Source organism: Pelobates fuscus, chromosome 5 (assembly GCF_036172605.1).
Source record: "Pelobates fuscus isolate aPelFus1 chromosome 5, aPelFus1.pri, whole genome shotgun sequence".
Taxonomy (NCBI): Eukaryota; Metazoa; Chordata; class Amphibia; order Anura; family Pelobatidae; genus Pelobates; species Pelobates fuscus.
Genome location: NC_086321.1, coordinates 44015387 through 44041994, shown reverse-complemented (window position 1 = coordinate 44041994; position 26608 = coordinate 44015387). Strand labels below are relative to the sequence as shown.

Below are 26608 nucleotides of genomic sequence, written 5' to 3'. Positions count from 1 at the left end.
GCCCCCCCCCTCCCGCCGCTATGGGATGGGCTTGACCGTCCCCTGGGGCTGCTGTAGGTGAGCGCAACCATGTCAGCCGGGGAGGGGTGTGTGTCGTGTATATGGGATTGAGAGGGGGAGGAGCTGGGTAGAGGCGCTCTGCCCTCAGACATACTCCGTGCTGTGCACCTGCTGCTCTGTGCACCGGACAGGACGGGACCCCGGGAGCCGGGCACCCCAGGATCTGAGGGCAGGAGAATCCGGGAGCCAGGACATAGCAGGGACCATAGAGAACACAAGAGGATTTAACCGGATACAACTTCCATGGCCAGCCATTAATACCAGCTTTTATCCTGTACCTCAACTAACATCATCTCTCAGGGCGAGGGACCCAACTAACATCCTGTACCCCAACTAACATAATCTCTCAGGGCGAGGGACCCCATCTAACATCCTGTACCCCAACTGACATCATCTCACAGGGACCCCAACTTCTATCCTGTACCCCACTGCCATCATCTCACAGGGACCCCAACTTCTATCCTGTACCCCACTGCCATCATCTCATAGCATCCCCCAACTTCCATCATCTCATAGGAACCCCAACTAACATACTGTACCCCAACTTCCATCATCTCATAGGAACCCCAACTAACATACTGTACCCCACTGCCATCACCTCACAGGGACCCCAAGTTCCATCATCTCATAGGATCCCCGTGTTCTATCCTGGATCCCTCCTCCCATCATCTTACTGGAACCTCAGTTGCCATCCTGTACCCCATATTCTTAAAACCCCATTAACTGTGTCTCCTGTACACCATTCCTCCATCAGTTCAGCAAGAACCTCCTACCTCTCCTGTACCCCACTCCATATAAATTATTCAAGTACCCTAACTTTTTATCCTATATCTGCACTCCCCATCAATTCTACTAGAAATCCAGTTCAGTACCCTTATATACCCCTCTTTCCATCAATTCAGAAATAACACCAATTTTTCTACCTGCACCTCACTTTCCATCACTTCTACAATTAAAAAAAAAACAGCTTCCTTCTTCAAGAATCTGAACTCCATCCTGTATCATTTAAATTAACCCCTGATTCCCCTCTCTAGCACAGTTTCCATCAATTTAGTAAGTACCCTGCCCTTTTGTAACACAGTTACTATCACTTCTACAAGAAGGATGATTTCCCACTTGTATCACCATCACTTTTGTAAGCCCCCCTCCTGAATTCCTCTTGCACATTGCTTTTGAGACACTCTGTAAGGTCCCCACATTCAGAGCATTATCATTCCTAAAAAAAACTCCAGCTTCCTTCCAAATTCTCTCCCTTTGGTCATTCTGTTCCGTACCCCAACTTTCTGCCTTGTACCACATTAACAATTATTATTTATATATATATATAAAAAACAACCATATCTAAGCCTAAATAACCCACATCTTTCTATAGCATCCTGTATCCATTTTTCTTCCTTTCTCCAATCCTGTATTCTGTTCACCTTCTTTATTCTTTACACATTCACCCATTGGACATGACCTCCATTGGCGTACCTGCCTACGCAGCCTCCATGATATTTGGCTGTTAACCATTCCTAACTTTTATTCTGCAAACTTGCCCTCACCTCATGCCCCTTGGGGGATCATCGACCTGCTGCGGCCATGTCTCTCCTGTGTGTCCGAGGTGAGTGGGGGTTAACTAGCACCCAGTTTAATTTGATTTTCTCATTAATGGACTGTTTAATTTTATTTATTTATTATTGAACTGTTTAATGTAATTTCACATTTTATTATGTCAATTAATCTCATTCTTACTCTTCTCCTGTTTAATAAACTACATAAAAATTATGTAATTACTCCCCTGCTTATGACACTTGCGGCATAGTTGATTTTTATTTTAAAAAGGTTTTTTTGCACACAAAGTGCAACACGTATTATGGCAATTTCCCATTTATGAACAAGGATGTATATACATAATCCCTGTGGGTGCCATCTGTTTATTTTTAACCATTTTCCCCAGATGTTCAGCACCCCCAGTGGTAATGTGCTGAGCCTCTGGCACACTAATGTTGTTACTCAAAAGGTTGGTGGACACATGATGGCACTTTTCTGTTGTCATATGTGTATTGTGATGAGATGATTTAATGTGGTACTATGTTAATGTACTAAACTGGGCTTATAAAATACATACAGTATTTGTATTTTGCAGTGTGATGGGACCATTTTTTAAATTTTATTTTTAAATTTAGGATTTGCTCTAGCTCTCATACAGTATAAATGATTTGGGGTACTATTATTATATTTCATCAATAAAGTGCAAGGAAGCAGAGATACAGTATCTTAAACGATTTACCTAACCATATTTAAACACGCTAAATTACAAAAATATACTTTTTTGTTTTTTTAAATATTTTTTTATTTCCTCTGTGCAAAATTATTGCAAATGTGCTTGATTATGTGTAACCGCGTTACTTACAACGGTTCTAGACAATTTTTACATTTCAACTAATTTTGTCTTAATTGTGCTGTGTTGATTTCAGATTAGTCCATTTAGTCAATCAGCCTCAATGCATATTCTTTCTATAAAATGTATGATCTCTTTGACTGTTGTTGATCTTTGGTGCAATTGCAACTGGTTAACAGCAAAATGTTCGCTGGTCATCATAACCGCTTCGTATCAATGGTGTTGAATGGTGCCTGCAGGTTATGGATATTGTCTTACCCTAAGGCAGTGGTTCCCAAACCAGTCCTCATGGCACACCAACAATCCAGGATGTAGGCACTTCCTTTTTTTATTCCAATGGATATACTGACAATACCTGGACTGTTGGTGGGTCATGAGGACTGGTTTGGGAACGACTGCCCTAAGGGTTTAAAACTAGTTATGAACGGTTTAACCCCAAAGTGCTCCTGGTGGTGCCTGTTCTCCAGGCCCTCTGCCTCCGACCTTGGCTTCAGTGCTGGAGTTTTGCACTGAGCACCAGGACGTCATCAGACTCCCTCAACCTGTCACTGGCCAACCATTAAAAAAAAATGCGTTGGAATGATAAGGGGAAGCATGGCTAAGGTGGCAGGGTTATGCCACCTTAGCCTTAGTATGACACTGAAAAAGAACTGCTCTCAAGTCACCAGAATGCTTGAAAAATTTGTGTAGCCTCCAAAACCCATGGACACTGTTGATGTTGTGGACTGCAACCACAGTCATTCTTAGCTTTGCTAAACCTAGCTGAAATTGATGGGTTAGTCAATCTTTTTAAAGGGTTAATCCAACAACAACAAAAACTGTTTAATAAAACTGTTTTTAGTTAGAGTAATCCATGTTTTGCTGGTCCCCACACTCATTAATTAAAAAAACAGAAAAAGAAATGAATATTAAAAAAAATATTTTTTTTTTTTACCACCGTTCTAGCGTCAAAGCAAAGTTCTCCCTGCAACCTGATCCTCAACCGATGATGTCACTAGTCTCATAGTGAAATGTTGCCTTGTATAGACTCCAGGCACCATGGCCATTTTAAACCACTGACGTTGTCATGGTGCTTGGAGTAATCATTTAAGTTCTTGCCTAACCTTAGCTCTGCTACCTCCATTAAAGGACCACTATAGTCACCCAGGTTTTAACCCTTCAGATGTAAACGTAGCAGTTTACATTGCAGGGTTAATCCAGCATCTCGTGGCTGTCTTCCTGAAAATCGCATTCAGCGTGCAGAACGTCCATAGGAAAGCATTGAGAAATGCTTACCCATGGGCGTTTTTAATGCGCACGAGGCTCTGGCCGTGCATGTGCATTCCGCTCCACTCGGGAGTTGATGTCGGAGTGGGAGGAGAGGTCACCAGCGCAGAGGGAGCCCGGTGCTGGATTAAAGTATGTAGTTGAAGGGGTTTTAAATCCTTCAGCCCAGTGGGAGGGGGGGGGGGTATCTAAGGATTATATAGTGTCAGGAAAAGAGTTTGTTTTCCTGACACTATAGTGATCTTTTAATGCAAGTGTACTTAAACTCCTTCTGTTTTCATTCCGGCAATCCCTGGGCAAGGAATAAGGCCAAGTTCTCAAAGGTAGAATCATATCCCTTATTTAACTGTTGCATTAAAGGAATGCTATAATGTTTGGAGTTCTAATCTGTTTTGGGGACATAATGCACATGTGTGGAGAGTGCCACATGTGCATTCAAACTTTCCCATAAGAAAACAGTAATTCATTGAATCAATGGTTTTCTATGGTGCTTCAGTGTTACGTGACCAAGGGTTACTCGGTGTGTGCTGCTGAGGCACCTCTTGTGGCTGTCCGTATGACAGAAGTTAACCCTGCAACGTTAACATCGCAGTCTCTCACAAAATGCAATGTTTTACATTGCTCGATTAAAGGACCACTATAGGCACCCAGACCACTTCAGCTAAATGAAGTGGTCTGGGTGCCAAGGCCCCCTAGTTTTAACCCTGCAGCTGTAAACATAGCAGTTTCAGAGAACGGGCGGTTTAAATGCGCAGAGCATGCGCATCTGGAGCTGACATCAGCAGGGGAGGAGAGGTCACCAGTGCCGAGGGACATCGGCGCTGAATTAAGGTAAGTGGCTGAAGAGGGGACCTAATAACCCTATAGTGCCAGGAAAACGAGTTTGTTTGTTAGTGCTCCTTTAAGGTTACAAGGGCACTGCATGCAGACTGATTCAATGAGCTCGAATGGTCTGGGTGACTATATAGTGTTCCTTTAAAAGCAATACCCTTATCAATAGTACTCGGATGTTGCTTTGTTTTATTGAATTAAGTGCCAAGTTGACATTTCAGTTGAATAGATTTGATGTGCATTGATGAAGAATAGCAGACATTTTCAGACTATTATTTTTGTAATAGATCTTTACAGGCAAAATACACTTTTTTTAAAAAAAATTTCTCTCTCTTCTAACTCTTTTAAGCACTTTTTGGCCTAAGGCTATGTCACATGGCCTTCCATATAGCTTTATACATTACTCTGTGTTGTACTTTTCCTCGTAAGGTTTTGTATTGGTTTGACATAGCCTCAAGCTGCCAGGTGGCTGCAGTCTCCCATTTTCATTTTCTGATTTGATTAAGGGGATGTTTTTGTGATCCAGTATATGCATTGTTTTGAATGGTGAGGCTTTTGTGTACAGCAGGAGTTAAATGACAATCAGATCACGATGCAGCCTATCTTTTAATCCCATTTGTCACTCCCTGTTAGGTATCTGGAAAGTATTCCAGTAGCATTTTAAGGAGTTTTGTAGTTAACTAATGAGATTTCTGTTCATGCATCAAAACGTTAAACCAGCATCTAATATATTATTTTAACTATTTATTGTTTTTGAGCTGTGTGGTCAGGGGACTTGTAAGTGAGGTTAGCAGAATTAAAGGAGTACTCTGGGTGCCATAATAACAACATTGTTGCAATTAAGTTGTTATGGTGCTAGAAGGTCCTAGTCTCAGTCTTACCTTATGGGGTTAAACCGTTTAGAAATGGTTTAACGCCAAAGTTTTGAATATGACTAACTCTCAGCCCATCAGCGGTGCCCAGCCCAAGACTTCCTCATTGAAGCCTCGGGTATATCTGAAAATCTGAGGGCCGAGTGGATGGACACTGTTTTCACAACTTTGGGGTTAACCCTTTCGTAAAAACATCCTCAAGTAGTTATGGTGCCTAGAATCTTCCTTTGAAGATAAACATAATTTTAATCTTAGAATGTTCCTATTTTGCTACTCTAGATTCCCAGACCCCTCATTGTTAAAATAAAATTTGCAGAAAAAAAACAAACTGTAAAATTCATCTGTAATCCAGCACTGGGAAAGCCTTCTTGCTGTAGTATGATCAGGTTTGATGATCTCTGGTACAAAATCTTCTCATAATGAAGTATTGAATCTCGTGCTTCTCTATGAGAACCATTAGCAGTGGAAGATGATACATGTCCCTATGTGCTTAGATACATTTCTACAAACTGGATCTCAATCCCTTTGGTTTTTGAAGCTGTCAGAAATCTAATAAACCGTGCTTACAAGTTCAAATGAGGACATATTGTTTACATGCAGTAGATGTCCTTGCTATCTGGCATTTGAAATATGTTACTCAATGTTATGTAAAGAATTACAAATCTATTGTTGCATCCTTCTTTATTTATTTCTACTTACTTACACTGTACATTTCTTATTCTGCCTTGGTTATGAAGCTTTGACTATAAATGACAGCATACAATTGCAATGGAGGTGTGTGGGGTGGAAGGCAGGAGCAGCATTTTACTAAGAAGATCCAGACATATGAGTTTGTAACTGGCCTGTTGATAACCTGGCGATGCTGTTGTCTGTAACCTGTTCTTAAAGTGCTGTGTGAATGTATGTTTAAACATGCTTGCCGTGTATTTGTGATACATTTTAGAACTTTAAAGTGCTACTGACAGTTTGCATTTTTTTTTCTTTGTATTTTTTCCCCTTCTATTTCCCCTCACTTTTGATTTTACATTTCTTACCATTGTTCACTTGCCCTGCACCCAATCTGTCTTCTTGGCTGAGATCATCAGAATTGACGATCTCAGCCAGCCAAATGTCTTGCTGGCCAAGCAGTGCATCTCTATGCATAATGTTCAGCGTCTCCATGCAGAGCGTGAAGAGATGCTGAACATCTGTGCTGCATGTTGTGCAGCACTGACCCGGGAAGCACCTCTAGTGTCCTGTCTGAGTGACTGCCACTGGAAGTGTTACTTGTCAGTAATGTAAACGCTGCCCTTTCTCTGAAAAGGCAGTGTTTACATGAAAAAGCCTACAGGGACTGACTAGACACACCAGAAGCTGTAGTTGTTCTAGTGGCTATAGTTTCCCTTTAAGCTACAAGAATAAGGAAAGGAAGACTGAAAGGCGGAAAAAGAGCCCACTAGCGAATGCTTCAGCATTGCCTAACATATGAGCTGCCCTGAATGGCTTCCTAATTGGATGTCACTCCAGACCCCCTGTTTGCCAGTATCTAATGTGAACGTTACAATTCTGCATTAGCAATATTAATATTGTCCATATTTCAAAGCCATTCATTGACTGAGAGGTGAACTGACCCAGCCAATGAATGGGTTTAAAATGTGATTGAATTTGGGGTTTGTTGCAGCTATTTCCAAAGCTACTGACCTTACATGTAATGCATCATCTGTTTGCGATCTCTGCAGAGCTGGAGTGAGAAGAACGAATCTGCTGACATTCTGTGTTCAAAAAATTGGTAAAATTGGGCTTTGTTTCTACACTAGAGAACTAATTTTAACCCCTTAAGGACCAAACTTCTGGAATAAAAGGGAATAATGACATGTCACACATGTCATGTGTCCTTAAGGGGTTAAAAACAACTACTCTAGACACCATTCTACCTGCATATGAATGGCCACAAAAACAAATGTCCAGCAAATGCTCCTTTCATAACTGTGGCATCCTGGTTCATGTGGACAAACTGGCCTCAATCACTGATTGATTTATCTTTAGTTCTATCTGTTAGGTAAGGTGAAATATCAGTTGACCATTATTATTTAATTATTTTTAAGCCAGCAAACACTTTTAAAAGTTGTTTTTGCTTTATTTTGAATTGTATAAACTTGTTCAGATTACTTTGTTGGAAAAACCTCTCCGCTAGCGTTGATTATTCAGCCTCCCCGTCCTTACCCACAGATCTAAGGTTTCAAAACCAGTCCTCTAATGACAGAAACAGGGCATAATCGTGCAGCAGCAGGAGAGTGAAACCCAACACCAAAGGCTGCTGTGCATGGATCACACTGATCAGACTCTCTCTCTCTCTGCCTGTCAGGATGTTGCAAGGTGAAAAGATTGTTCAACTGCACATGTGTAAATCTGTCAGGTATGCCCAGTGCACTTTTCCAGCATTCCTAGGGATAGGACACTGATTAGATCAGTGTCCCTTCTGGAGTGGGTGTGTAAAGGCTAAGAAAGAAGCAGGTAAATATGAAAAAAAAAAAACATATTAAAGGACCACTCTAGTGCCAGGAAAGCATACTCGTTTTCCTGGCACTAGAGTGCCCTGAGGGTGCCCCCACCCTCAGGGACCCCCTCCCGCCCGGCTCTGGAAAGGGGAAAGGGGTAAAAACTTACCTTTTTCCAGCGCTGGGCGGAGAGATCTCCTCCTGCTCTCCTCCTCCGATCCTCCTCTTCTCCTCCCCGTCGGCTGAATGCGCACGTGCGGCAAGAGCTGCGCGCGCATTCAGCCGGTCACATAGGAAAGCATTCACAATGCTTTCCTATGGACGCTGGCGTGCTCTCACTGTGAAAATCACAGTGAGAAGCACGCAAGCGCCTCTAGCGGCTGTCAATGAGACAGCCACTAGAGGACATAGGGGGAAGGCTTAACCCATTCATAAACATAGCAGTTTCTCTGAAACTGCTATGTTTATGAAAAAATGGGTTAACCCTAGAAGGACCTGGCACCCAGACCACTTCATTAAGCTGAAGTGGTCTGGGTGCCTAGAGTGGTCCTTTAAACTGCAGAATAAGGCAACTAAAGCTCTTGAATAAGGCAGTGGTCCCGAAGTGATGCATGTCCCTTTAAAGTCAGCTGCAATTAGGGTTGCCAGGAGGGTCACTCCTATAACATGAACTTGCTGGCATTTCCGTTCTGGGCTGCCCTTATGGGTGGGATCAGTCTGATATTCTTCAGATATGTTCTCTCTGTAATGGCACAAGTGAGCAAAAACTATTTTGAGACGTGAGTGTGGATTTACCGAAGGGCAAGCTGCTGAGTTTCTCTAACCTTTGTTTATGTTGCATTCCTAGAACACACGTTTCATACCTACGTTATAAACCATATAGTCCTCAATTTAGACATGGACTGGACTGGTTGAAGTTGCATAACCAATTTTCAGCTCTTCCTTTTGTAACCTTGTCAGACTCCTTAATAACTCTACTCCATAACAGCATCATTTATTCCCATCTAAGATTCTATTCAATCCTCATTTGGCAGTCACAATAAAAATAGACTTTAACATTCCCAGCTAGGCTCCCATCCCCTTAAATATCTCCATATGTCATTGACAAACAGTCCAGATCTTCATTCACATTTTGGTCTAAGAACCATTTTATAATTTTCTTCCCCCTCAAATTCACACCTCTCTTGCTCAAATTCAACTTCCTTGGTTTGACTACTTCCAAATACAAAATTATTATCAATTTTTAACCAAAAACTTAACTGACACAGACTATAGTAATTCTCTAGACATCCTTTTACTCAACATTTTATTACTCATTATCATTAATTCAGTCTATTCTCCATCATACACCTGACTGAATGGACTGTGCCTGTGTATTATTCCCCTCATAGACTAGTTTGTTCTTTTTTTTTTTTTTTTGCCAATTTTTCTAATGATTATTTTAGTATAATTCCAAAATGTCAGTACAATATACATTTTTGTAAACATATTAAGCTGTACAAAGCTATCAGACAAATTGTAAATGGTGCAGTAACAACAATGTATTATTCCCAAAATTCAACATAATTTGTATTTTTTTAAATTCTTTATTTTTGTTGTGCAGGTGGTTACAGATTATCAACGTACGCCACAACAGCGTGATTTAAGAGTAACATATGTTAGACAGTGGCATGAGAATTTGCACATTTTGTATATATATATGTACATATCAAGCTTGGCTAAACGGTGGTTATGTTAAAGTAAGTAAGATGAAATAGGTGATGCCAACAACGCTAGATTAGTTAAGTTAATGTAGTTGTGAAGTGGTCGATTGTTCTATAGTGTAACAGAAGTTAGTCTGTGTGTGGTGCCTGGGCATAGTGTGCTGTGCATACAGAGGCTGCAAGGAACTACAGAATAGAAAACATTGTTATGTCTTGCCTAATGTGCAGGGTGGCATCACTGCTTATTCTAAACCTGTGTATTAACTGCTTTGTCAAGGGCTAACTGTTCTTTGAACCATCAGAAACGAGTTTCATCGTAGTTAGCTTTGTTACCACAAGTCCATGATGGCATATGAGCATAATCTATTCGGGCTTGTTCTGGGTCTGGGTATTCAGCTGTTTTGGGTGCTCAGAGACAGTCCAGGTTATAATCACCCTTGCGGAGCAGTGTGGTAGGCGCCTCAGCCTATACCCAGCGCTGGTAGGACCCTTGTGCTGTTGCTATTAGTCCCTTCATTGCGGTCGCGGGGCCCTGTATCTCCGTTTCGGGAGTCGGCTTCAGTGTGTCTCTTCTGGGTGTGCTGTCTCGCAGTCGCTTGTGTTGCAGCCGTGGTTGGGAAGAGGCGCCTGGTGCTGCACTGGTAGCCGGGTCTAAGGCTACCAGTGCAGCACTTTATTTGTGTGCATCGCTGGGTTTGAGGTCCTGGTATTGCTTGTGTGCGGGGGGGTGCGTGAGTCCGAGAGGCCTGGTGCCGAGTCCCGCCGCGAGGTCCCGCGCTGCTGGTCGTATCCAGGAGGCCACCATTAGATCAGCTTGGCGGTGAGTCGCCCCTCGTCTTTGCAGTGCTGCCCTGAGGCAAGCGCAGATCCTGTCAAATATTTCTTTTGGGGACGTGTGCGCCTTGGGGCAGGTGCTCCGCTTTCTCCACTTAGGTCGGGTGGCAATATTGGCTGTACCTCGTGGGTCTGTTGCCCCTCCATTTCTTGTGGCTGTTATGCTCATGTTCCATGCTGGTCCATGTGTCCAGAGGGGACCGGGATGTCCCCCACCGGTCCAGAGGGGGGGGGTAAGCTGAGGTAAGATCGCTTGTGGGCTCTTGCACCGAGGAGAGCAGCCGTCTGCCCCAGCCCCAGTAGGCCGCATTTGGATCTCAGCGTTCCCGGGGTCGGCAGGCACCGGGGTGGTGTCGTTATGCTCAGCGCGGCACCCCCGACGTGGGTGGTGCACCCTCTGGTGATTGTGGGCTTGGTAGCCGGCGCTTTAAACCCGGATTCCACCCGCCGGTTCGCAGCTGGTGGCAGGTGCGTCCGCACAGCTTGGCGGTCAAACTCCGCCCCCCAAATTCAATATAATTTAAGACTTCATAGGCTGTCTCCTAGCCCAGGGGTGGGGAACCTTCGGCTCTCCAGATGTTTTGGACTACACCTCCCATGATGCTTTGCCAGCATTATGTGTGTAATGTGTACTACATTATGGGGGATGTAGTCCACAACATCTGGAGAGCCGAAGGTTGTCTATCCCTGTCCTAGCCCAATCAATTCTTAATATTTCAGTAAGTCATAATTTAAATGGTATTTTTTTATAAAGAGTAGTGATATGAGCATTAAGTATAGAAATCAATGCTGTTCTGCATTTGCTTTTTCTTAGTTACTTCTTTATCAAATAGATTTCAGTGGCAGCGTGTGAATAGAGACTTGTAATGTTCAGTTAAAGAGAAAAAACAAGTGTGAGGAGGGAGAGATGTATTTTTTTTTTTTTTTTTAAGATTAATTAAATGTATCAAGAATTCTGTAATGGATGTATAACACCTTGAGGGAATTTAGACCGATACTGTCACTGCTAAAGTAGTTGAACCCAAAACACACAGACCCTAATCTGCTAAAGAAGAGGTATAATGTATGACCGGGCCTTAGGATGGCCGGATTTAACATAAAGAGTAGTCTGTAAGAAAGCCAAGGTCAAACATAGGAGAGTACAGCATAAACGGTAAGACAAGCCAAGGTCAGGAACACAGAAAGCGGAGAAACGATAAACAAGCCAAAGTCCATAACAAGAAATCCAAATAACATATAAAACACACTCTTGGGTCAACATGAACCACAACAGGGCAACTTGCTACTGAAGGCCCTGAACCGATCCCATTGATCCGCATCTCTGTAGAGCGCCTAAACACCCGAATTTGTCCGAAAGCTGAATTCGGGAGTTTCAGTTTGTGTGAACCGATCAGTTCGGTACTTTGAGCAGCGCCGTTATGACGTTGGCGTGACTCCATACAAAAAGACCCGCACACAGTGTGCAGCATCTGAACTAGCGCCGGATTGGTGAGTTCCGGAATGGGTAAGTCTGAAAGATACCCAGATCTGCAAGGTTTCACTTACTTGGTTTCCGCAGCGTGCAACCAGAAGATTCCCCACTCACTGTGCTTCAGCAACATCCTCCTTCATGGTATAACGAGTATATACCCCTACACGCAGGATCCAGCCTAACAGAAGACAGTACAGAGGAGAGATACGTCTACCGGACCTTAGAGTGGCCGGACTCGACGTAATAGGATAAGACAGAGTCAGGAACGATCCGAGGTCAAGGGCACAAAGAGACAGCGTAAACGAAAACTAGCCGGGGACTGGTACACAGGAATAAGCAAGCCGGCAAACAGTACAGAATAGGATAAAGCGAAAACGAAGTCAGAATACAAAGCCAAGGTCAAATACGGAGAAACACAACTGAACACAACAAGCACTAAAGGGAACTGTAGCAGAAACCACGATAGGGCAAGGAACTAAGGGAAAAGGGTAAGTATAAGTAGCCTTCAAACTAATGTGATTGGCTCCTGTCACTTCCACTCCCCCAACAGGTAAGTGTATGGGGTGATTGGCATGACAGGAGCCAATGGGAGCCTTTTTGCAATTTAGGCTCCCACTGTCTCTTTAAGAGCGCGCCCGAGATTCGCGGCGCGCTCTTAGCTGCAGGCGGGACACGTGACCGCTTCTCGCGGTCACTGCCCGCCTTCCTGTCTGAACAGTCGGACGAGCCGCGCGCAGCTCGTGCAGCCGCAGGACCGCGCGCGGCTTGAAGAGAGGACCGCGTCCGGCCCCCGGATAAGGTAAGTACCGCTACAGTACCCCCCCCTGAGGGCACGCCCTCCGGGCGGGCAGGACCAGGCCTGGCAGGAAAACGCGAATGGAAAGAACGTACAAGGCGGGGAGCATGAACAGCATCCGCAGAAATCCAACTGCGCTCCTCAGGCCCATAACCCTTCCAATGTACCAAGTACTGAAGCCGACCCCTAACAAAACGAGAGTCAATAACAGCAGATACTTCGAACTCCTCATGACCCTCCACAGAGACAGGAGGGGGAGGGGGAGTATGCCGGGTATAGCGGTTGCGTACGTAAGGCTTCAACAAAGAGGTGTGAAATACATTGGGTATACGCAGATTCTCAGGCAGACCCAAGGCATAAGAAACGGGATTAACCTTATGTATAATGCGATAAGGACCAATGAAGCGGGGAGCCAATTTCATAGAAGGCACCCGGAGGCGAATATTCCGTGTGGAAAGCAAAACCCTGTCCCCCACAACATAGGAAGGAGCCGCTCTGCGATGCTTGTCAGCCTGAGCCTTCTGGCGGGCAGCAGAGTCCACCAAAGAACGCTGAACCTGCTCCCAAGTATTACGCAAACCAGCCAAATGCTCATCCAGAACTGGCATGCCCTGAGAGGAGAATGCAGCCGGAAGAACAACGGGATGCTGGCCATAGACAACGTAAAAAGGGCTTTTGCCGGAAGAATCATGAGTGGCATTATTCCGAGCAAATTCAGCCCAAGGAAGCAGGTCAGACCAATTGTCCTGATGGTGAGACACAAAACAACGGAGGTACTGCTCAAGAGACTGGTTGGCACGTTCAGCAGCTCCATTAGACTGGGGATGGTAAGCGGAAGAAAATGAGAGGGAAATACCCATCTCCGAACAAAAGGCTTTCCAGAACCTGGAAATAAATTGGCTACCCCTATCGGATACAATAGATAAGGGAATACCATGTAATCGAAACACTTCTCTAGCGAAGATAAGAGCCAATTCCTTGGAAGTGGGCAACTTGCGAAGAGACACAAAGTGAGCCATTTTGGAAAACCGATCTACTATCATTAGGATGACTGTGTTACCATTCGAAGGGGGTAATTCAACAATAAATTCCATTGATAGATTAGACCAAGGTCTCTCGGGAACGGGCAACGGATGCAACAGCCCACAAGGAACTCTACGAGAGGTTTTCATACATGCACAAGTAGTACAAGCACTTATATAGTCAGTAACATCCTTACGTAAGGTATCCCACCAGAAATACCGAGAAACGGCTGACACTGTTTTGGAAATACCAGGATGTCCAGCAGTCTTAGTATCGTGATAAAGTGACAGAATATCCCGTCTCTCGGGAATGTCAACGAACAATTTATCATTAGGCCTCTCGCTGGGTGCCATGCCTTGTTTCGCTTGTATGGCCTGCAAGAGGGACGAGGAAATAGACAATATAGTAGTTGCTATTATCCTGTCTGGGGGAATGACAGGAGTGACATCAATCTCCTGTTTGTCAATAGTCTCGAATTGTCTGGACAGAGCGTCCGCTTTGGTGTTCCGGTCACCTGGCCTATAGGTGATTATATAATTAAAATGAGACAAGAACAGTGACCACCTAGCCTGCCTTGAAGACAATCTTTTAGCTTCGCTAAGGTAGGATAGGTTCTTATGATCTGTAAATATGAGAATAGGATCCTTAGTTCCTTCTAGCAAATGTCTCCATTCTTTGAGTGCTAAAATGATAGCAAGGAGTTCGCGATTACCCACATCATAATTCCTCTCTGCCTTGGACATTTGTTTAGAAAAGAAGCCACAAGGATGCAATGGCTTGTCAGGAGACTCTTTTTGGGATAAGACAGCACCTACCCCTATATCGGAAGCATCAACCTCAAGTATATATGGCAATGAGGGGACAGGATGCTGTAAAATAGGGGCAGAGGCGAACGTAGTTTTTTTTTTTTTTTTTTTATAATTCTTTATTTTTGTGTGCACATGTTTTACATAGCATCTTTCAATGCCCCAACAGCACTAATCAGGCAGTTAATTAGACATTTCCAAGTTACAAGGCATTCGAGTATTCTGCACATTTAGTTTTGTTAAGCATGGTAGATTAGATTACAAGCTAAGTGAAGCTAGAGTTAGTTAACATTAGGTACACTATGCGAACGTAGTTTTAAGAAAGTCAAAAGCCTGAAGTGCCTCAGTAGACCAGACACGTGTATTGCCATCCTTTTTAGTCATACGAGTAATAGGCGCTACTATAGACGAAAAACCTTTGATAAAACGTCTATAATAATTAGAGAAACCCAGAAAACGCTGGATGGCTTTCAGACCTTGCGGCAGAGGCCATTCTATGACTGCAGCGAGCTTCTGGGGATCCATCCGAAAACCCTCGGCGGAAATCAAATACCCTAAAAACTGGACCTCGGACTGGTCGAATAGACATTTTTCTAATTTGCAATAAAGACCATGAGCAAGAAGGGTCTTCAGAACTGTTGTAACATGTCTGTGATGAGCGTGAATGTCAGTAGAATATATTAAAATGTCATCCAAGTACACAATAACAAATGAGTGAATAAAGTCCCTTAAGACATCATTAATAAATTCTTGGAACACTGCTGGGGCATTGCAAAGCCCAAATGGCATGACGGTATACTCATAATGACCTGACCGAGTGTTAAAGGCTGTCTTCCATTCGTGGTCCTTTTTAATACGTATCAAATTGTATGCTCCTCTAAGATCTAATTTGGTGAATACCGTAGCATGTTTGAGCCTGTCAAACAATTCTGTTATTAGAGGTATAGGGTAAGCATTTTTGATGGTGATCTTGTTAAGACCTCTATAATCAATGCAAGGTCTTAAATCACCTTCTTTCTTTGATACAAAGAAGAACCCCGCTCCAGCCGGAGAAGAGGATCTTCTAATAAATCCCTTGTCTAATGACTCTTTAATGTACTCCTCCATGACACGGTTTTCTTGAACCGATAGGGGGTACACCCTGCCCTTAGGAGGTATAGTACCAGGCAACAAATCAATAGCACAATCGTAGGGTCTGTGAGGCGGTAATTTGTCAGCCTCTCTTTTATCAAAGACAGTCTTTAAAGTTAAATACTGAGAGGGTATTGTCGTAGATAAAGGAGGAACAGTAGGAACGTTAATAGAATTCACAGGCGTGACTTCAATAGTACATGACTCATGGCAGGCTTCACTCCATGATTTTATCTGCCCTGTCTCCCAGTCAAAAATGGGATTGTGGGCACGTAACCATGGATACCCTAACACCAACTGTGAAGAGGGAGAGGTGATGACCTGGAACCGAATGGTTTCATAGTGTAGAACCCCTGTGTACATGTGTAGCGGTGCAGTCTCGTGAGTAACAACAGGAGATATCAATGGTCTACCATCTATGGCCTCAACGGCCAAGGGTATCTCCTTCTCTCTGATGGGAATATTGTTTCTCTTTACAAAACCAGAGTCTATAAAGTTCTCGGCTGCCCCAGAATCAACCAGGGCGTCTATGTTTTCAACTATACAACTCTCTCCCATATGTAAAGAAACAGGGAGAAGCAGTCGGTTAGGAGGCAATGTAGGAGACTTAGAAATCACACCCAAGGCCAGTCCCCTATAAGGTCTTAGGTGCGAGAGTTTTCCGGGAGCAGAGGACACTCCTTTACCATATGGTCTCTCTTACCACAATATAGGCAGAGTCCCTCCCTTCTCCTATGTAATTTCTCAGTATCTGAGAGTTTGGCAACCCCTAATTGCATAGGTTCCTCTTCAGATACTTTAACACTCTCCGGTATATTAACTCTGGGTTGAATAGGTGTAACAAAACGTCTATTCCTGTTCTTAGTATAGAGCCTGTCACGAATCCTATTATCTATATCGATGAGGTAGTCAATAAGGTCCTCTAAGGCAACAGGAAGTTCCTTAGCCGCTACCTCATCCAATATAGAATCTGATAAGCCTTCCATGAAGGCAGTAGTTAACCCATTATTGGTCCAATCGACCTGTGAGGCAAGGGTACGAAATTGTATAGCGTAATCAGCCACAGACCTAGAACCCTGTTTAACCCTCATTAATGCTCTAGCGGCATTCTTAGACCTTTTCATAGTGTCAAAAGTTCTGCGAAAAGCTGTTAGGAAACTGTGAAAGTTATGCACCATAGGTCCATTAGCCTCCCAAATAGGGTTTGCCCATTCAAGTGCTTTGTCGGTAAGTTGGTGCATAAAGAACCCAACTTTAGACCTCTCTGTGGGAAATGAACGTGGATAAATTTCAAAATGAAACTCTATTTGGTTAATGAACCCTCTGCATGTCTTAGAATCCCCTCCATACCTAGGAGGAGGCGTTAAATGTGCTGTAGCGTTAGGCATAGTCGATACTTCAGGAAGCAGGGGTGCAGGAGGGTTAGGTGCGGTTGCTGGAATGGTTCTAGCTAAGAGCGTCTGGAGAGCCTGAGCTATTTGATCCATACGGTGATCCTGCTCTACAAATCTAGCCTCATGGGTCGCCATCTGTTGAGCTAAATCTGCGGGGTCCATGGCCCTATCGTAATATAACGAGTATATACCCCTACACGCAGGATCCAGCCTAACAGAAGACAGTACAGAGGAGAGATACGTCTACCGGACCTTAGAGTGGCCGGACTCGACGTAATAGGATAAGACAGAGTCAGGAACGATCCGAGGTCAAGGGCACAAAGAGACAGCGTAAACGAAAACTAGCCGGGGACTGGTACACAGGAATAAGCAAGCCGGCAAACAGTACAGAATAGGATAAAGCGAAAACGAAGTCAGAATACAAAGCCAAGGTCAAATACGGAGAAACACAACTGAACACAACAAGCACTAAAGGGAACTGTAGCAGAAACCACGATAGGGCAAGGAACTAAGGGAAAAGGGTAAGTATAAGTAGCCTTCAAACTAATGTGATTGGCTCCTGTCACTTCCACACCCCCAACAGGTAAGTGTATGGGGTGATTGGCATGACAGGAGCCAATGGGAGCCTTTTTGCAATTTAGGCTCCCACTGTCTCTTTAAGAGCGCGCCCGAGATTCGCGGCGCGCTCTTAGCTGCAGGCGGGACACGTGACCGCTTCTCGCGGTCACTGCCCGCCTTCCTGTCTGAACAGTCGGACGAGCCGCGCGCGGCTCGTGCAGCCGCAGGACCGCGCGCGGCTTGAAGAGAGGACCGCGTCCGGCCCCCGGATAAGGTAAGTACCGCTACACATGGACGGTACACAAGAAAACCAGGATCTCCAAATTTCTAGAAATGTTTGTTTTATCATGTAAGGCTGCAGTCTGCTCATCCATTGACCTAATCTCTACCTCCCTCACCACCCAGTTCCTGAATGTCGGCGTAACACGCTGTTGCCAGAGGGTATGGATCAATGACCGAACTGCCATCAGGAGATGTCTGGACATTAACTTTTTATATTTGGATGGCCATGGACGTGTGGGGCAAGAGCATAGTCGCCGGGCTGAAGTCAATGTCCTCATCCATCACTTCACTTAGGACTACATGTACCAACTTCCATATGGACAGAATTGCCCCACACTCCCACCAAATGTAAACCATTGTACCTTTTTCTTCCTGCCAGCATCTGTCAGAATGTTCTGGTGCTATTCTGCATAAGCGGTCTGGTGTTAAAAACCACCTAGTAAATATTTTGTAATTTATTTCCTGGAATCGAGAGCAGGGTGAGTTTTTATGTGTTGGAGTACGATTTTCGTCCACTGGGATTCGGTGAACAACTTTCCCATCTCCTCTTCCCACTTACCCACAAAGGGCAGTGGGGACAACTGGTGACCAGTCAGTAGCATCTGGTACATGTCTCTCTAGGTCTAGGACAACAAAAACCATTTAATTGAGGAATGCATCCTTTAGGCTTAATTATGTTGAAGAATTGTGACAGTTGCTAAAATCCGAACGTCTCTAAAAAGGAAAGTTTGTCTTTCCGTAACCATGTCTTTTGCGGCTTTCAAGCCCTCTTAGGTGCAGCCTTGTTTTGTGATGACAGGGGCTCTATTTATTAAAAAATAAAATATGTTGTGCACCCTTTCCTTTGGAAACATGGGGTTCGCTGTCATTGTGTACATGGTCTCCATAGAGATGACAAATCCATTTTAAACCCAAGCCATACCAAACCCCCAAGGTCCAGCCATACCGGCCTTGGAATATTGCCACCCATTGTTTCTATCTCTAGACCGGGCCACAACCGAGCTCCTCCATACCACTCTACTATCCTGGCCAGTTGTGTGGATTGATAGTACTTGAGTATACTTGTCAGTACTGGAGTATACTCTGCAGACCTACACTGCCTACCACACTTTGGAATGTAGACTATATCTGAAGGAAAGAAATGATACAAATTTTGTTTTTTTTTAAATGTCCTCATAACAAGGCTATCTTGTATCACTGGTTTGGGGGATTTTGCCACTTGGAGAATTTGGAAAGATATCCAATCCTACCTTTAAAAATATCGCCCTCCTTACAGTTAATTTAAGGCTTTATTATTTTGGAACCTCTCATCAACTGTTATTTAAATCACAAAACAATTCCTTACTAAAATAGCAGCTATGCAATCACCCCTGTACACCTTATCTTGTGATATTTCTTGCTAAACTTCACTTGTTTAAAATGAATTTGGTACACACTTAACAGCTAAAGAATCGATGGCCAGAAAACTCTAACAAACCTGTAAATGCTATATCCCTACTGTGGCATTATCTTTTCTGTGCACAATTAAGCAATATTGGCGTACACAGCTTGGCTCTCCTCTAAACTGGTGGCAGGACATAGCCCCGTACAACTCCTACAAGACACTTAAAGGGACACAATAGTCACCAAAACTATTTTAGATTAATAATGCAGTTTTGGTGTATAGATCATGCCCCTGCAGCCTCCCTGCTTAATTCTCTGACATTTAGGAGTTAAATCACATTGTTTATGCGGGCCTTGGCACACCTCCCTGCATGTGACTTACATAGCCTTCCTAAACAATTCCCATAAAGAGAGATCTAATGTTTACACTTCCTATTTACACACTGTTTAATTTCGTTTCTTATTTTCCTGCTCTGTTAATAGTCCGTTAGACCTTGCAGGGGCCTCCTGTTTGAAATTACATATAGTTGTTATGGCACTTTCTTAGCTTAAGGGTTAAATTGTTCTTGAAAGGTTCAATACCAAAGTTTGCCTCCTGCTCTGGATCTCCATCTCCTCCAGCGGCATCTGGCTTCTGAAATTGAGTTTCAGGAAGCTCAGTTTGCCGCCGTGCATGGGTGCTGCTGATTGGCTAGAGTGATAAATTAAAGCTTTAACCCCTTAAGACCGCAGGGCGTTCTATGCCGTCCCTATTTTGATGGCTCTAAATGCTGCAGGGCGGCATAGAACGCCCTGCGATTTTATGTACTTACCCGGTCGCTGGCGATCCCACGCCGGCAATCGTGGTATGGGGACTTACCTGGGAGCCCAGGGAGTACCCCCTCCGTCCTCTTCGCCCCCCCTGGCCATGTGATTGCGAGGACCTCACGATCACATGGACGGCATAGCCATCCAAGGCATTGCCAGCAGGGGGAGTGCCTGTAATGACAGGTACTCCCCCTGCTGTCTGTTAATAAAATAAAAAACATTTAAAACAGTGTAAAAATAAATAATATATACTTGGATTTTATATATATATATCTCTATGTATGTAGACACACGTACACTGTCTAAGTGTATTTTAATATATATATATATATATATATATATATATATATATATAATTTTCATTATATTTATATATAATAAAAAATAAATATGTAAATACGTTTAAAAAAATTATATATATATATATATATATATATATATACACACACACGTGTAATTTCGTTCTAACTGTATTTTAAAATTAATATATAGATATCAAAATACATGTAGAACGAAATAATATATATATATATATATATATATATATATATCTATATACATACATAAGTACAATATACATGTAATGGCACTCACCCTTGCTGATATTGTAGATAATTAAAATGCCTTGGTGCAATCCTGCTGATATGTAGTATACAAAATAAAGATGCATCTTAGGTCTTTTTAGAAACAAGTAGTGGTATTTAATCCATCCAATACATTTTTGTTACAAGTTGCTGATCGATGTTTCGACCCGTTCGGGTCTTCCTCAGGATCAGAACAGTACCCCTCAGTACAGGTTTTCAAATGCCATTTGCAAAAGTAAACAACCCAAAGTATTTCAAAAGGGGCATATCCAGTATTTCTTAGTAGCCACTTGGTCACAAACACTGGCCAAAATTGGCATTCAGACTAGTTTTTTGCATTTTTCATACACAATCAAATATTAACACTAACTTTGGCCAGTGTTTGTGACCAAGTGGCTACTAAAAAATACTGGACATACCCCATTTGCAATACCTTGGGTTGTCTACTTTTGCAAATGGTATGCCATCATGGGGGTAATTCTTATTCCTGGGCTACCATATGGTCTCAAAGGCAACGTAACCAATCTGGCGAATTTCAATGTGAAAAAACTGAAAAATTTAACATGTTATATTTGACCCCGTAACTTCCGAAAACACCATAAAACCTGTACATAGGGGGTACTGTTTTACACGTGAGACATCGCTAAATACAAATATATGTATTTTATTGCAGTAAAAGCAAACAGTATTTTGACATTCACAGTTAAAATGTCACGTAGAACTAAGAATGTTTTTGAAAAAAATCTTATTTTCTCACATTTTTAAAAATATTTTATTCATATAAAATTATGTTCCATGGGGGGCGGAGCCTAGCATCTGAAGCGAACGGTCGCATGGCCGTGGAGCTCCGGACAGACGAGCATAATAAACCCTATCACCGGCACCCCAAGCCCCGCCAAACCTCTCCCGGGATGATCCCGAGACCCCACAGGCACGATGGACAGAAAATCTAAAAAAGGGAGACCTGACAAGCCCCGCCAGGGCATGGATATCGGAGAGTTATGGAGGCAGGCGCACGATGCTGCAGGAGCCAAGATGGCGTCCCTGCACGGCGGCTGCTCAGATTTTACTGACGGATCGTTGGATGAGGACGAGGGAGACCCCATGGGGTCCATGCCGACCCAGGCACAGCCATCCACAAAGACTCACACCCCTGTGACCATGGAGGTGATCGGAGCACTTATGGCCGACCATCATAAGAAAATTGCAGATGATGTGTCCCTGCTCAGAGAGGACATTAAAGGCATCACCAACAGGCTGGGAGCAGTAGAAGCCTCCTCCACTGGCCACACCAACCAGATTGCAGTCCTCCAAGAAGCGATCCGAGACCTGCAACAAAAAGCTCTGCAACACGATCAGCAACTTGCCGCCCACGAAGATGGAAATCGTCAGAATAATATAAAGCTAAGGGGGTTAGCCGACACCGTTCTCCCACATTTTATTAGGAGATTACTTACAGAGCTACTTAACCCAAAAGCAGCAAAAGCAACCGCCTTGGAAGGAATATTCCGCATACCGCGACCAGCAAAGGCCCCACCAACTGCGACGGGACCTAATCCTCCAATTTCGGTCACTCAAGGACAAAAAAGCAGTCCTAGAAACTGTCAGAGGACAGCCCACGTATCCCTTCGAGGGAATGAACCTCTCATTTTACGCGGATCTGTCGGGAGGGACATGTCAGGGTACCTGTGGTCTCTACCTCCGAAAGAGGTAGAGACTTAGCTGTTCCTCCATCCAGACGGCCTGATGGCTCCCTTCCCCACGGTCTATCCGGTCATGCAAGGCCGGCCGCGAGGGAGTGACTGCCTTTTACAGCATCTAGGCAGGAAGTTGTCATCAGGACACTCCTCCGGAACGACCTGTCACTCAATTGCTGCAGGACCAATCAGGACGCCTCGGAGGCGTGGTTACTGCTCTGAACAGGGTATTTAACAGAGCTTCTTTCATTAGCTCATTGCCCTGCCGTGGTTCTAGCTTGTTCTAGTCACTCAGTGCTTGTGTATTCTATTATCCCTTTTGGTTTTTGACCCGGCTTGTTTTCCTTACTCTGCTTATCTCTGTTACCCTTGATTGGGCTTGTCTCTCGCTTACCTGTCTTCTGTTACCCTCGACCTCGGCTTGTCTTTGACCATTCTATACTGTACTACTTACGTTAGTCCGGCCATTCTAAGGTCCGGTATACGTATCTGGCTACTGTTTGTACTCTGCGTGTTGGATCCCTGTCCCGATCCTGACATTACGGCAGGGCCAATGGATCCTGCAAGTACAAACAGTCAGCTGGCTTCTCCTGATCCTAGGTTTGAAGCCATGGATCACAGAATGGATCAGATGGCGCTTGCGCTACAGGCTCTATTATCTCGTGCCAATAACCCACCAGAGGAGATACGTAATACCCCTGTTTCTCCTGTCGGTTCAGGTCTAGAGGTAGCCACAGTGGGTGCTTCTTCTCGCATTACCCCCCCAGTACGCTATGGTGGGGCTCCTGAGAAGTGTTGTGGTTTCTTAAACCAAATTAGTATCCACTTTGAATTGCAACCTCGCTCTTATCCTACAGATAGGGCAAAGGTAGGATTTATTATCACCCTACTTATTGAGAAAGCTCTGAGATGGGCCAACCCATTATGGGAGAACGATAACCCATTAGTTTATAACTATAACGCCTTTGTAACTGCTTTTAGAAGAACATTTGACCCTCCAGGTAGAAAGGTTAATGCCGCCAGATTACTGTTGCGTCTGAAACAGGAGAACCAAACACTGGGGGATTATGCACTAGAGTTCAGGTCTCTGGCGTCGGAGGTCAAGTGGAATGAGCAGGCGTATATGGATGTATTTTTGAATGGCTTATCTGAAGTAATCCTTGATGAGGTTGCTACCAGAGAACTCCCTGAGAATTTAGAGGATTTAATTTTGTTCATCTCTCGTATAGATGAACGTTTAAGAGAGAGACAGAACACTCGAGAGAGGAACCGGAGACCTTCTTTTAGGTTAGCCCCCGCTTTTCCAAGTCCTGACTCCACGGTATCTTTGCTTCCTGAACCTATGCAGATAGGGTATACCCACCTCTCTGAGGAGGAAAGACAGTACAGGAGAAGAGAGGGTTTGTGTATGTATTGTGGAGCTAAGGGTCATTTACTCTCGAACTGTTCTAACCGCCCGGGAAACGCTCGCACCTAAGTCTCTCTAGAGGACAGGCCTTGGGTGTTTCTATTTTGTCCTCTACTCCTAATTATAAAGCTCACAGGCTTCTGCTACCAGTTTCCTTAACTTGCGGGAGGGAAGTAGTAAGGGCTATGGCTTTGATAGATTCCGGTGCTGCTGAGAATTTTATCGACCAAGCCTTTGCTAGTAAAAACTATTTCCCATCCCAGCTAAGGGAGACACCCGTGGCCGTTGAGGCCATAGATGGTAGACCACTACTAGACCCTGTTATCTTTCGTGAGACCATACCCATTGAGTTAGGTGTTGGTGTCCTACACGTGGAGAATTTATCTCTTCTGCTCATTTCGTCTCCTTCCGTTCCCATAGTTCTGGGGTACCCATGGTTGAAAGAACATAACCCTATTATCGATTGGGAGTTAGGGGAGATACTCTCGTGGGGCCAGGGCTGCCAGGATCGGTGTCTGTGCAAGGTTTCTCCATTAGCTAATATTAACATACAGGAGAATCCTACTCAGTCCACAGAGAGACAAATACCAGACCTTTACCTAGACTTAAGGGCAGTGTTTGACAAGAAGAATGCCGATTCTTTGCCGCCACACAGGTCATTTGACTGTAAAATTAAGCTTCTACCCGGGACTATGCCTCCGAGGGGCCATGTATATCCTTTGTCTGTTCAGGAAAACTCGGTTCTAGACGAGTATATTCAGGAGAATTTAGAAAAGGGATTTATCAGGAGGTCTTCTTCTCCGGCCGGGGCGGGGTTCTTTTTCATTAAAAAGAAGGATGGCACGCTGAGACCTTGTATCGATTACCGAGGCTTGAATAAAATAACTGTCAGAAATGCCTATCCTATCCCACTGATTACCGAGTTATTTGATCGTCTTAAGGGCTCCAAAATCTTCACCAAGTTAGATCTCAGAGGGGCTTACAATTTCGTGAGAATCCCGCAAGGTCACGAGTGGATGACGGCATTCAATACCCGGTATGGCCATTACGAATACACTGTTATGCCATTTGGACTATGCAATGCTCCTGCAGTATTTCAAGATTTGATTAATGAGGTACTTAGGGAGTTTCAGCATGATTGTGTTATTGTTTACCTGGACGACATACTAATACACTCTAAGGAGATTGAGACTCACCATAGACAGGTCAGAAAGGTGTTACACAAACTTCTGCAACATGGTCTATACTGCAAATTGGAGAAGTGCAGTTTTGATCAGGCTCAGGTAGACTTTCTTGGGTACGTGATTTCTGGGGAAGGTTTTAAAATGGATCCTGGTAAACTCCAATCTATTTTAGACTGGCCTTTGCCCAAAGGACTCAAGGCTATCCAAAGGTTTATTGGGTTTTCCAACTACTATAGGCGCTTCATTAAGGGTTACTCCTCTATCATTGCGCCTATTGCCAATATGACCAAACAAGGGGCTGATACTAAGTTCTGGTCTGAGGAAGCTCTTGGTGCTTTTAAGACTCTCAAGGAACTTTTTGCCTCAGCTCCCATTCTAGTTCATCCTGATACGACTCTGCCTTTCTTGCTCGAGGTCGATGCTTCTGAGACAGGAGTTGGGGCTGTTCTGTCTCAAAGGTTAGGGGTGGATAAACCGTTACACCCTTGTGGTTTCTTCTCTAAAAAATTTTCTGGGCCTGAGAGCAGATATGACATCGGGGAGAGGGAATTGTTAGCGGTCATTAAGGCTTTAAAGGAGTGGAGACATTTACTGGAAGGGACACTACACCCTGTTACTATTCTAACGGATCATAAGAACTTTTCTTATATTGGGGAGGCGAAGCGCTTGTCCGCCAGGCAGGCTCGCTGGGCCTTGTTCCTCACTCACTTTAATTATGTACTTACGTATAGACCTGGTTCTAAGAACTCTAAAGCCGATGCATTGTCTCGTCAATATGAACCATCCACTATAACTGAACCACTTCTGTCCTCCATAGTTCCTAAGGGGAATATCATCGCGAACACGAATCTCAGGATTCACTCTCCATTGCTTTCTAAGATCATGAAGTTTCAGCATTTGGCACCCAAACAGACCCCTGGGGATCGACACTTCGTTCCTGCCGCTCTCCAACTGGAGGTGCTACGCTGTCTCCATAACAGTAAGGTGGCTGGGCATCCTGGCATCCGCAAGACTTATGCGCTGGTCTCTAAAGATTTTTGGTGGCCTGACTTACGCAAGGATATTAAAGAATTCATCGGGGCATGTGAAGTTTGTACCAAGACCAAGCTACCCCATTCGCTTCCATGCGGATTTCTACACCCTTTAGAGGTTCCTGAAAAGCCTTGGTCCTGCCTGGCAATGGACTTCATTGTTGATTTGCCTATCTCTAAAAAGCAGACTGTCATCCTCACTGTGGTAGACAGATTTACTAAAATGGCTCACTTCATTCCCTTACCTAAACTCCCATCTTCGCCCGAATTAGCGGAGATATTCGCCAGGGAGATTTTCCGTTTGCATGGGATACCTTCCCAGATTGTCTCTGACAGAGGCTCCCAATTTGTTTCCCGTTTTTGGAGATCATTCTGCTCCCAACTAGGCATCAAATTGAATTTCTCCTCTGCCTATCATCCTCAGTCCAATGGAGCTGCTGAACGCACTAACCAAAAAGTTGAACAATATTTACGTTGTTTCGTTTCAGAACACCGGGACGATTGGGTCGGTTTGATTCCTTGGGCGGAGTTTGCACATAACAATCTCATTTGTGATTCTACGCAGTCTAGCCCTTTTTTCTTGAATTGCGGCTTTCATCCTTCCATCCTTCCTTCGGAGTCTTCTTC

General features: G+C 44.0%; 1 protein-coding gene across 5 annotated transcripts in view; it reads left to right on the top strand.

Moving 5' to 3' along the window:
- Positions 1-1338: 1338 nt before the first annotated feature.
- Positions 1339-26608, top strand: part of UNC13B (unc-13 homolog B) — a 463085-nt gene continuing 437815 nt past the window's right edge. For all 5 annotated transcript variants that reach the window (XM_063453773.1, XM_063453772.1, XM_063453770.1 and 2 more), the window contains exon 1: positions 1339-1663. In XM_063453773.1, coding sequence (XP_063309843.1) covers positions 1642-1663 — 22 coding nt within the window. In that variant the 5' untranslated portion in view covers positions 1339-1641. The remainder of the gene's footprint in view (positions 1664-26608) is intronic.